This window comes from Microplitis demolitor, chromosome 8 (genome assembly GCF_026212275.2).
Source record: "Microplitis demolitor isolate Queensland-Clemson2020A chromosome 8, iyMicDemo2.1a, whole genome shotgun sequence".
Classification (NCBI taxonomy): Eukaryota; Metazoa; Arthropoda; class Insecta; order Hymenoptera; family Braconidae; genus Microplitis; species Microplitis demolitor.
In genome coordinates, this window is record NC_068552.1 from 2,193,726 (window position 1) to 2,208,193 (window position 14,468).

General features: G+C 26.5%; 1 protein-coding gene across 3 annotated transcripts in view; it reads right to left on the reverse strand.

The window, feature by feature from the left end:
- The window catches only part of LOC103573002 (neuroligin-4, X-linked), an 89,203-nt gene that overhangs the window by 1,217 nt on the left and 73,518 nt on the right, over positions 1-14,468 (reverse strand). For all 3 annotated transcript variants that reach the window (XM_014441337.2, XM_014441335.2, XM_014441336.2), the window contains exons 7-9: positions 12,344-12,788; positions 4,286-4,559; positions 2,656-2,802 (exon numbers count right to left, since the gene is read on the reverse strand). In XM_014441337.2, the coding sequence (XP_014296823.1) occupies positions 2,656-2,802; positions 4,286-4,559; positions 12,344-12,788 (866 nt within the window). The remainder of the gene's footprint in view (positions 1-2,655; positions 2,803-4,285; positions 4,560-12,343; positions 12,789-14,468) is intronic.

Sequence of the window (14,468 nt, forward strand, 5' to 3'; positions counted from 1 at the left end):
GTGTATATTAATATATAAAGATCTAGTATACGAATTTTTCATTTTATTATTTACCACTTATTCGATATATGTATATAATAAATTAATTTATAATAACGAATAAATAACATTTTATATTAATTATTAGCCAATGGGATAGAATTTATAAAATAAGAGTTAAAAATTTTCGGTATTTTTATGAGCAACAAAATCAGTATCTAGTATACTAATTTTTCATTTTATTATTTATCACTTATTCGATTTATGTATATAATAAATTAATTTATAATAACGAATAAATAACATTTTATATTAATTATTAGCCAATGGGATAGAATTTATAAAATAAGAGTTAAAAATTTTCGGTATTTTTATGAGCAACAAAATCAGTATCTAGTATACTAATTTTTCATTTTATTATTTATCACTTATTCGATTTATGTATATTTTAAATTAATTTATAATGATGAATAAATGATATTTTAAGCTAATAATTGATCAGTGATATCGAATTTATAAAATAAAAGTTTGTAACTTTTGCAATTTCCGGCCGGAAAAATCAGTATCTAAGATAGCGATTCTTAATTTGACCAATCATTAATTTTTAATAGATTATGCCATAAATTAATAAACTTTCACTAATAAGTCACGTATTATACCTAAAAGTAATAATATTTACCTACTTTTCGAAATAATTGATAGTTTTTAGGAATCTACAAAAATTAGTAAACTACATTGTATTAAGCACATAATAGCACTAATTATTGATAACAGATTCCACTTTTTTCTATTATTTATTAATTTTTAATATTCTATTCTTCCGTGTAAAGGCTACTCTAGTAGAAGAGTCTTGCATAGAGATGTTACGACAAATTTATAGAGTCCCGATACCATGTTCCCTGTCTTCTATATTTCATTATCCGTCATATGCTGTTGCGCAGAAGAAGTCATAAAAAACAATCTAGTCTTCTGACTCTTGAAAAGTATTGTTGCTAAATTTAAGTGATGATTCATCTCGAATACCAATTTTATTAACTATAGTTAAACTATTCCAGTTTGTTTAACCCATAGGCCTTATTACCCTACCGCAGTAAAATAAGGCCTATCTGTATGGTTTTTGTAAAAGTATAATGTTTTGTTTGTTTATGGTAGAAATTACGATTACTTCATTATATTTTATGGGTAATGTATTGAAATAAAGATTAATGATACATTTTGATAATTAAATGCAATATTTTCGATTCTATTAAAAATCTCTTTTAGCTAGGCCTTATTACCCGCCGGTACCTTATTTCTTTGTCGATTTTAGTAGCAATTTATGAGAATATTCATGAAAATTAACTTTATTAAATTTTAATTTAATATTTGGTATGCAACGTTATTAAATATGAACAGAATGTTTAATGATTACTATATTTAATTACTGCAATTAATTTTAATTTGATAAAGTGTTGATTATTCTTCTATCGATTTGCATAGGGACTTTAATTAATTACGTTGATTATTATTTAATTAACTTTGATTTAATATTTATGTGAACTAATTTAATTTGATGTAATTAATTTTTTTACTTCCCGTTAAGAAAATTTAAAATTTAAAAAAAAGAAAATTATTGGTTCCGAAAACGGAGTTTTGAACAGATCGTTTTGAGGTCCTAGAAAGCTACACGGATAAAAAAATATAGAAAATTTTACTAAAAAAAAAAGGGAATAATTACCTAATTTGGATAGTAATCTTGAAACGCTTATAATTTATATGAAAAATTAATGAACAGGTAAGTAAATTTTACAAGTCGTTTAGTAATTTCTCATATACTTGTTATGGAAAATCTCCTATATCACACATTAATTTTTAGTTAAATTTAGTAAATTTTATTATCCCTATTTAGTAAATTTTACTATCCCGTTTAGTTAATTTTACTATATTATAATGGAAAAAAATTAAATTAAATTTTTATTAGCTTTTAATTTTTTATTATTATTGCTATCAATTTGATTATTATTGTTATTTATGTCATCTGTATTGGTGTTGGTGTCGATTTTTGTTTTTTAAAAAATCACTTGTTTCAACCGAGATTCGAACCCTGACCTTCCGCGCGCGAGTCCTTTCCTATGTCTGACGGCCCGATGTCTCCTTTGGACAAAAGTTTCAGAACTTGTAATACATATTTGTATATGCTATCCCCACCAACTTTTAATTTTATCTATACACAGTAGAATATACTATACAGATAGTAAAAAAATATAATCGTGTTAGCAAAAAATACATTGCGCATAGTAATTTTTAATGTTTGTATATTAACAAATTCTATATTGTATTAGAAAATTGACTTTCTTAAATTAGTATTTATTAATAGTACTTATAGTAAAATTTACTATACAAATAGCAAAAAATACAGTACGCATAGTAATTTTGAATATCTTATGTAATTATTACTAACTAGTAAATTTTACTAAACGTTTAGTAATAATTACAATACAGTATGTATTTTTTCATATCTGTCAGTAAATTTTACTATAGTATTGTAATTTTTACAATACTTTTTCCTCTGTGTAATCATTTCAAATAGTGCTACTAGATTCATTAGCCAGAGTACTAATGAACACTAATAGAGTATTTTTATTATTATAATGTATAAAATGATATATAAAGATATGTTATATCTGAATAATATACCTGAATAAAAATGATCTCCATGCTCACGGAAATGATGATGTCTCATAGATACATCCTCATCCCCCGGTTGATGCAATTGTGGTATTAAATTTAACCACATTGCCATTTTATGACCACGATAATGACTCTTTACTTTTGGTTTAAGAGCTAAAATGAAAAAAATATATATGTATATATACATTCATTATTTAATAACAAAAAGAAATAATAGAAGAACATCTAATTAACAAGTATTACGTTCATGTTTATTATTTTAATTTTTAAAAATATACTATTATTCTCAACCTCTGTTTGTAAATCCATAGAAGTTGTGTTTATAAATAAATTAAGCTTTACAACTATTTAAAAAAGTTGTAGGGTATTATGCATGTTGAGAACAAAAGACTACAAAATAAAAAAATTAATTGGATCGATAAAAGCGTCAAAACTGTAAGCATATTATTTTTATAAAAAGCAAATTAGTTGTTTTAGTACAAAATATAAACGCCGTTGCTTCTCGTCCAGCAGTCTTTTATTTTCGCTCAATAATTACTGAACAAAGGATTTATTTTTAAATTCAAATTCAATTTTTTTTTCGTAATTGAGGCAAACAATGATAGTAGTTTATTAACGAATTTTTATTTTGAGGTAGTTCTAGCAGATCCTACGGTATATTACCATAATTTACGGTATTCAGAAAAATTACCTATAGTACGGCAATTTACGGTAAACATACGAGATTTTTGCGGAAACTTTACGGCAACATGACGACAGTTCACCGGAAATTTTGCAGCATTTTAGGTAAAAATATACAGTATTTTACCGAAAATTTACGGCAATGTTGTGTAATTTTACCGCAAAATCCCGTAATTTACAGCGCCTAGAAGGACTACCGTAAATTGCTGTAAAATATCACATTTTCACACAAGTTACTGCTACTTGCCGCGTATAACTCCATTTTTACCGTAAATTACGGCAATTCACGGCAAAAATGGCGCGCTTGCAGACAAAGTTGCCGTAAATTACAGTATTTTATGATAAAATAGGTTATTTATCACACTTTTCTGGGTTCCACCGTGAAATACAATATTTTTACGGCAAATTTACTGATATTTATGTCATCTTGCGGTAACTTATAGAATCATAGGTAAATATACGGTAATTTATAATAATTTTTGGAATCTTTACTGTAAGCACTGCATGCTTTTTTTATTTTTACAGTTTTTACGGTACCACACTTCACTTTAGGTCAAGTATTGTAGACTTACCGCAATTTTACGGTAAATCACCTTTTTATACTGTAAATTTACGGTATAATTATCGTACTTTTGCTATGGAATTCCATAAGTTTATCTTAGAATACTGCATTCTGCCGTACAGTAGGACATTTTAGAGTAAAATACCGTCATTCTTCCGAATACCGTAAATTACGGTAATATACCGTAATTCGAATCCACTAGAAAAGAAGTTTCTACTCAATTTCAAAAGATTGCGAGGCTTCACCATCAAATTTTTTTTTTCTGTTAATATCATAAAACATCAAAAACTGGCTCGTGCGTTTTTTAAAAATTGAGTTGAAAATTTTTAATATCTTCACTGCTAAAAAAATAAACTCTTGTAATTTTAAATTATAATTATTTGTTCGTATTACCTATTGTTAAATAGGATTGTGATTCAGTTTCATATTGTTCCCAATTAAGTCCACGAAATCGTGCTTTTTCTCTCTCGGTTCCGTAATCAACGGATTCAATATTGTGAGGTAAATTGGGATTCCCAGTTTTAGCGAAATTAGTAAGAAACGTGAGTATGGCTTCAGCGACACCTTGATCCTGCCGACTGTAATTGTGAGGGAAAAATGCTCCACCAGATATCAAAGGTAATCCAAATATATAAGGTATGTCTTCACCACGTACACTACCCAATCTCTGAAAAAAAAAAAAAAAAAAACAAATTTTTAATTATTTCATACAATGCTTACTAACATTATCATTTATTGGTATTTACTTTGCATTGTTTTGCAAAACATCGAGAGTGAATGCCGATTTTATTGTACACATGGAGAAAAAAGTATGGTAAAAATTACGATACTATAGTAAAATTTACTGACAGATATGAAAAAATACATTCTGTATTGTAATTATTACTAAACGTTTAGTAAAATTTACTAGTTACACAGAGAGAAAATTATGGTAACTGTTCCTAGTAAGTTTATGAAATATCATTCCATATCGTTATGGTAATGATTACTTGGGATTATGGGATATAGACCCATACTTTCTGGGAAAAGTTTCCATAAGTATGGAAACAATTCCTATCATTATGGTAAAAGTTTCCATATCGCATATGAAAGAATCATGGTAATGATTACCATACTCATAGGAATAGTTCCCATAAGCAAATAGTAACCAATCTTATGACCACAATGTTATGGTTCCTAAGTGTATATGGGAATAAGCCCTATATATTATGGTTATTATTCCTATAATATTATGGTAAATATAATCATAATATCATGGTAACCGTTGCCATAATATTATGGGAATAGTTACCATAATATCATGGTAATAATTCCTATAATATTTAGAAATAATAATAATAATTTTTTTTTTGTAAGAAGCATTTTTTTTGTATGTTACAAAATATGACAAAATTTTAAGTATACAAAAAAAACGCTTATTACAAAAAAAAAATTCATTATAATTTCTAAATATTATGGTAACAATTACAATAGTATTATGGTAATGGTTACTATAATATCATGATAACCATTACCATGATATTATGGTAACCATTATCATAGTTACATGGTAACGATTACCATGATTCCATAGGAACTATTCCGATACCATATGGGAATTATACCCATAATTAAAGGAATGATTACCATAATATTTATGGGTGCCGTTCCTATAATCAACATTTGAAAAAAACCGGTTACCATGCAGTATGGGAACCATTCCCATAATATATTATAACTGTTACCATAATTTTCTCTCCGTGTAGTAATAATTACATAATAAGATATTCAAAATTACTCGTACTGTATTTTTTGCTAAGACGATTATATTTTTTACTATTTGTATAGTAAATTTTACTATAAGTACTATTAATAAATACTAATTTAAGAAAGTCAATTTTCTAATACAATATAGGATTTGTTACTATGCAAAATATTAAAAATTACTATACGCAATGTATTTTTTGCTAACACGATTATATTTTTTTACTGTCTGTATAGTAAATTCTACTGTGTATAGATAAAATTAAAAGTTGGTGGGGATAGCATATACAAATATGTATTACAAGTTCTGAAACTTTTGTCCAAAGGAGACCTCGGGCCGTTAGACATAGGAAAGGACTCGCGCGCGGGAGATCAGGGTTCGAATCTCGGTTAAAACAAGTGATTTTTTAAAAAACAAAAATCGACACCAACACCAATACAGATGACATAAATAACAATAATAATCAAAATGATAGCAATAATAATAAAAAGCTAAAAGCTAATAAAAATTTAATTTAATTTTTTTCTATTATAATATAGTAAAATTTACTAAATATAACTAAAAATGAATATGCATATAGGAGATTTTCCATAACCAGTATATGAGAAATTACTAAACGACTTGTAAAATATGCTTATCTGTTTATTAATTTTTCACATGAATCATAAGTAATTATTCTCATATTTTTTAGTAAAATTTACAATATTTTTTTTTCCGTGTGTGCAGATGCGTCTTACATTTTGCAAAAATTTAAATTCATTTACATTGAACCAGGTCACATTGTTAGATAACAGGCTACTTAATACCATTAAAGCATTCAAAGATTACATATTTATTAGATATGAGTAGACTCAGCAACATAATAGCCGAATACATAGGAATTTATCCCTTTGGTCGTATACCACTTCATACATTCTTTTCAAATTCGTATAATAAATTTAAAATAAATATGAAGCTGAAGCTAGCGGCCGTAATAGGTAGCGGCCAGAATTTTTTTGCGTGGCCGCTACTTATTCCGGCCGCTAGCTTCAGCTTCATAAAATAAATCACACAATCGACCATAATAAATTAATTATAAAGCAATTATTTATTACACTTTCACGTTTCCTTCTTTAGTTATTCCCAATTATATCAGTTTCGACTCTACTTCATATTAATACTTCAGAGTGCTGGAAATTCTTTTTTTACGATTATCTATCATTAAATTATATTAGTATTATTATCAAGTACATCTTATAATGTTTTATACACATTCGTTCATCCATTTCTTAATTAGCTCTAATTACGTCTTTAATCTTATTACCGTCGTATTAATATATATATATACATATATATATATGTTTTTTTTTATCCAAAGCAGCTTACAACTACTAAAGTTATAAAATCACCAATTTTTTGTCAGAAGTTCTTAAGAGTTTTTATAAAAGTTGCAAAATTTTTTTTTTTTTTTTATAAATTAACTAATTAATTAAATAATTAACGAATACTTGATTTTTCTTATTATCTTAAATGTTAATAAAAAGGAAATTGCGTATTTGTTTTTCTAGTCTTTTGAGATATAAGCAATTTTTAGCTTTTAGCTTGATAGTATGCTCGTCAAGTTAATCAAATTTAAATCTTGACGTTAAATTAATTAGCCTACGTCATTTTAGTTTCTTAGCTCTTCCGTCTCCGTTTGTAAATATATACTTGTTAGGCATACACATTTTTGTTAATTAAACGCTCTTTTATTGTTTTAATATTTACTGCAACAAACAATAATTCATGCATTTATTCTTATAATATTATTCAAAGTTTTCTATAGTGCTTTTGTATATTTTTCACTATATTTGCACTGAAAGTTCAATTCCTGCCTTGTTTTGCGGAAAAAGTTATTTTCTTTTATGAGAAAATAAATGATAAAAATTAGCACGTGCCGTTCCTCGCATAAAAAAGTTTTATATGTGAAAACATATATGATAAAATATATGAATATTATAATGTGATATATCGTATCATATATAAAATAATATTAATATTTTTGCCGTATTAATATATGATAATATATTAAATAAAAATATATTGCTAGAAAATATTACCAATATATTTATCAATATATGACTTTTTTATGTATGTTTTACATATATATTTTAATATATCGTTTTTTATATTGATATATTATATTGAAAGTAGTATATTAATTAATATATAGTATTTTTTGTATTTTTTATATATGTTTTCAAGTATATTTCAAAATATATGATTTCCAGTATATTATAAAATATATGGCACTTTTTTTACTCTTCTTAGGTTATTGCGTTAGTTATTCAGTAAATGCAAGATCAATGAAAAGAAAAAAAATAATAAACTTGACTTTATTTCGTGGAATTGTGTAGAAATTGAAAAAGTATATTGAAAAAATAAAATTTTCAATATATTGCGAAAAATATAAGTTTTAATATATTGGAAAAATATAATTCTAATATACTGCGAACCATATATTTAAACATATAAATTCTTTCATATATAATCAATTATATAGAGATCATATACCACTAATTATATGGGTCAAAATATATGAAAGTATATATCAAGTTTATTATATTATACTTATAAATTATTTATATACTATCCATATATGGCAAGAATATCTTGAGCATTATATGAGATAATATATATAGAAAAATACAAAACATTATGTATAGGTAAATATATTATTATAAATATATAATCCAATATATGTAAAAAACATATATTTTTCAATATAGATATTTTTGCCGATATATTTTTATCACATATTCACCATATATTTTTTTATATACTTTTAACAATATATAGCTTTTCCATGCGAAGATCTTCGCATAGAGGTGAAAATTTATACTTTCAGGTATAAATCTAGTGAAAAATACAATACACCTCAATATTCCACCTGTATAATCTCCTGTGCTTTGGACGCTGCTACCAGGCGCCCAAAATAACCATCCTAAATATTGGAGAGTGTTACGGGTAGCTAATAGTTTATCCTGGCCTGGGCAATGCCATGGTCTAAGCGTGGATAAGCGTTAGCAGAACCCATCTCATTGCTTCGCAATTGAGTTGCGCAATAGTTAATAATTAAATTGAAAACGATATAAATGTTGGATAAGCTGAGTTCTGGGAGCGCAGTTAATTTATTTGTACTGAGATAAAAGTTTAAATAATTTTCACTAATTTAATATTGAAAAATAACGTCACTGGCAAAATAGAAAATTTTTAAACTTTTTAGTGTGAAACTACCATCAGTGCAAATTGAAACTATTAACTCATTTTGAAAACTGTACTAGTTGAGTAATTACGAAATGAGCGGCTGTCTGATTTTGTCAAAATTTCTCTAATTAATTTTTAGAGAGTTTATTACAGATAATAATTTGAATTAATGTAATATAACTTCTGCACACCTCAAGCGCGAAAGTGCTGAGGGAATTTTATGAACGGTTTTTTTCGACTATTTTTTTTACACAGAAATATTTCTACACTCTTTTAATTACACCAAAATAGGTAAAGTTGTATACTAGTCTTCAGAAAATTTATTGAGGAACAATTTGAACCTAATATTAAGTCGATTCGTCATTTTATTGGTTTAAAATAAATTATTTAAACTCAAATAACCAGTGATGTCCATTGTTATGCATGAAACTTCGTAAACACGATAACTCTCGATAGACACAATTAATCAGCCCAATTTTTTTTTTATTATCTTTTTATTTTTTATCACAAGAACCCTATAGAAAATCTCTATCTAAATCCATTTAGTTTAATTGTAATTAATTAAAAACGTAAAACTGATTATTCACGAAAAATTTAGCCGCCATTTTTATTTTTACTGTTATTATTTTTTTCATTTTTTCTCTCCACCAACTACTGGCGGCAGCACTAGCGTACCAGTATAGGTTTAAAAAAAAAAGAGCGACATCTAAGACAAAAAGGCGGGATATTTAAAAAAAATGTTAACAAAAAAATATTAAACTGAAAATAAGAAATAAAAAAATCAAATTGATAATTTATAAGTTAAATAAAAATTCATAATAAAAAAAAATAAATTAATAGTATAAAATAAAAGTAATGATTAAAAATAGAAGGAGCGATTGAGATGTGCATTTCCCGATTTTCCATTATTTGTTTTGTTTTAATCATAAAAAAACTCGCACTATTATCATCAGCTTGTCAATTTTCCAACACAGCATGAACTTTAAACTTGAGTATAACTACAGTTGAAAGCGTTTGCTCGCACAAGTTTCCTTGCTAGTTACGGAGTGTTTAGTCATCGTTATCGAGCATGGAAACTTGTCTTGCTTGACAAATTCAACAGTTTGTATTAAGTTACTAGTATTATCTATGATATTATTCTGATAACTTAACTTCGAATTAGTTGAAAAATTTTTCTCTCAATTCAAATTAACAATAACAAAACAAATAATCAAACTTCCAACACAAATGGAAAAATGTAAATTAGACAATTAAGAAAGAAAAAAGTTTACAAACTTTTTTTTGCAAACGATTGTTTGAGAAGTAAGTCTACATGGTAACTATCTGGATGCTAATATCAATCAGAGACTTTTAAAACTAAAAATTCTTTTCTGTAAATTCCTTCTTTTTTTTTTTCTTTTAAAAAAAAAAATTCAATTTAAGGTCTGAATTAACTTTACCACTGAGATATCTATTATTCATCGAAGAAAAGTTAGAGGTGTATAAAAAAATATATTTTAAAAAAATGTATACTTCGGTGTGTGAAAGTGCTCATTTGAATACTTTCCTTCGTGCTTATTTTTACAACTTTTTTTTTTTTTTGTAAGTTTAAAAGAGCTGAGAATATTTTTTGTCTAAATAAAAAGTACGTTGTGTTTATTTAAACAAAAAAAAAAAATAGGGTAAATAAATTCTTTTTGCAGGCGTGAAAAATATTTTTTTTCTATTTCTATCGCTTATTAAATTTTATAAAATAAATATTTGTAATCCACGATGAAAGAAGATTTTATATAACTGTATACAGTTATATATGAATTATATACAATTGGATAGAGGTAATGCATAATTATATAAAATTTTTATATGATTATATATAATTATATACAATCGTATATAATTCTATATAAATATGCAAAAAATATGATAAAATTGTATGCAAATGTACGTATTCGTATACAATTATATAGAATTGTATATAATTATATATAATCTATACAAATACAGTATGTAATTATATACAAATGTATGTATTTGTATACAATTATATACAATCGTATATAATTCTATATAAATATGCAAAAAATATGATAAAATTGTATGCAAATGTACGTATTCGTATACAATTATATAGAATTGTATATAATTATATATAATCTATACAAATACAGTATGTAATTATATACAAATGTATGTATTTGTATACAATTATATACAATGGTATATAATTCTATATAAATGTGCAAAAAATATGATAAAATTGTATGCAAATGTACGTATTTGTATACAATTATATAGAATTGTATATAATTATATATAATCTATACAAATACAGTATGTAATTATATACAAATGTATGTATTTGTATACAATTATATAGAATTGTATATAATTATATATAATCTATACGAATACAGTATATAATTATATACGAATATATATTTGTAAGGCAGGGTAGGGTCAATTGAATCAAAAATACTATAACATTTATTTTTTATATGAATAAAGGCAAAATAAAAACTTTTTTTTACGAAATTATAATTTACTGTAGACTATCATTTCTCATAAGCACATAACTTAACAAATGATAAAAATTTTTAATAAATACGAAATTGTACAACTGCATCAAATGCTTCGATCGTCCACTTTGCGGGGGCAATTGAACCACTAGTCGGGGACAATTGAACCAAGAGTATTAGAACCACAAACGAATGACTTTAATGAATAATTAACTATTCATTACAGCTTAAAACTGAAATTACAACACTTCTAATAATATTTATTATTTTATATGACATTATATGTTATAACAATCACTTTTAAAACTTCTGCCAATATAATTATTTTTTTTCTTGGTTAGTCTAGCTTGTTTTCACATTCTGTCAAGATGCGCGCGCATGCCTAATGCTCACAGCGTAATTCGTATGGTTCAACCGTCCCATAGAGTACTGGTCCAATTGATCCCACATGATTTTATTTAAATAATTAGTTTAAAAAAACATATTCAAGAACTATTTTACTAGAAGTAAAGTTTGAAATTTATGACTAATATATGTATGAAGATATTACAAAAAAAATTTTAAGATTACATTTGAAAATTTAAAAATTATTAAACAATTTGTCAAGAGCTGAAAAAAAAGTTCAGATGCCTAAAAACACAAAAACTTGAATTTTTTTAAATTAAATCATCATATTGGTCCCAAATTTTAGTCAGACTAAGGTTTTGTGTATTAAAATATAATTCCAAGAGCACGACTCATTTTTATACTTTTTTGATTTTTTAAGCTTACTGGTCCAATCGCCCCCACTCTCCCCTATACAATTATATATAATTGTATATAATTATATATAATCTATATGAATACAGTATGTGAATATAAACAAATAAGGTATAATTCTGTATGATTGTATGCAAATGGATCGGGCCATTTTTTCTATCCAATTATATAAAACTTTTTTTCAGCGGGACCTTTAAAAAGTAGAAAAGATAAATGAATTTTAGTTACCTGCGGAAATTTACTGTCCTTGGATTGATAGTTAAAGTGGTAGAAGTAAGTATTGGCACCACGTCGTGCATGGTAAAATGCAACTCTCATAAGCGGAGCAACAGTATGTCCATCACTGAGAGCCTCCATAGTGTATTCCATTAAATTAACTGGATGTATTATTGGTTTATCCCAGTCGGTGTACTCGTTTCTCACAGCTGACAGTATTTCATTTAAATGATAGTAATATGCATTTCTGATGTACGTACGTAAAATCCGATTACGCTGATTCTCTTCAAAGCCAAATTGTATTTCATTGTCATTGAAATCTAGGTAAGCCTCGGCAGTCGTTACACCGAGTATGAGTGGAACCTTAATAAATGCATCGCTTGCACGTTCCATGTCCATCGCTGGATCTGGATTGTTTTGATATATTGGCAACGCAGGCCCAATACGTGGCATAAATCTATAGGACATATTTTTTTTATTATTTATTGTAATTAGTAATTTATTTTTAGTTTTAAGGAGTGTCTACAGTAATTTTGTCCAAGTTTTTTTGTCAAACAAAACCCATAAACGCCAAATTAACAATAAAGCTCAATGTGTTCTCTAGTAGGGCCGAATAACGGTAAATTACCGTATTCTTCTGCAGAATACTAAATTTCCCGTATTTTGCGGTAAAATGCAGTAACTTACGGCATTCAAAAACAATTATCCTACAAATACGGTATTTTCCCGTCAAATACGGTATTTTATGGTAAAATATTGCAGTATTGCCCGAAATTTACGGTAATGGTCACTTTTACCGAAATTAACCGTAAACGTCGCATTTTACGGTAAAATACTGTAATTTGCGGTGATTTTGCTGAATACTGAAAATGTCAGTAGTTTAGTGCGAATTTGCCGCATTCGAAGGGTAATTTACGGTAAAATAGGTAGTTTACAGTATTTACGAGATTTACCGTAAAAATGCAGTATTCTAGAGTACAGTACGGCATTTTATGGTAAACATCGCAATGTTACAACAAACTGTATTTGAATTTACTGTAAATGTCACACTTTTGGTACAATCCTGTAATTGTTGAAAATTTGTCGTATTTTACGGTAATTTACGGAGAAAATAGGTAGTTCATTTTATGGTAATCAGGAAAATTACCGTAAAATGCGGTATTTTACTGTAAAGTATGGTATTTTGTGGTGGAATATCACAGTGCTACTGCAAATGTACGGTAAAATACCACACTTTTACCCGGACTTACCTAACCACCGCACTTTACGGTAAAATACCGTAATTTACGGTAATTCTTCTGAATCAAATTTTAATTAATTGCAAATTGGGGTGTGCAAATATTCTAAACTTACGAATTATTCGTATCATATAGAATCGAATAATTCGAATTTCAAAATAATTCGATAAAATCGAATTGTTCTTCTATTTTCAAATCGCTCGATTTGAATCGAGAAAATTTTAATTAGTTTTCAAGTATTCGAATTTTATTTAATGGAGAGGTTAGTTTTCAAACTATCCAAAATTAGATTTTTCTACAGATTCGCGTTTAAGATCTATTAAATTTACATCTAACAAAAATTTGAACTATTGGAAAAAATATTACAATTTTAAGCCGTTCAAAAGAAAATTTACGAGTAATTCGCACATCCCTACACGGAGAGAGAAGAATGGTAATGATTTCTATGCTACATTGAAACAACTAAAATGGTAAAAATCCTTATATAATGCTATGTAGAATAGGACTCAATATCATTTGTCTGGTAATGATTACTATGTTACATTGAAACAACTAAAATGGTAAAAATCGTTATCTAGCATGGGAATCAGGGTTATGTAGAATGCTACTCAGTCCCATGCTGGAATAGCTGTCGTTACAGTTTAATAAGTGAGACAAGGAAGTTAACATGCGCAGATAGTTGCGCAGTAACCTGTGTGTATGTGTATGCATGTATATGTGCGATGTATATTATTAAATATTTTAATTTATTTAATTATTATTTATCTGTTATCAACAAATGATATTTCTTATTGAGCAATATCTTAATTATTTCAATAGATTAATTCAATTTCTACATATATCTATTTATAGTAAACTGAGTTGTTTGTTTTGTCATAACCTTATTTACTAAAAATGAA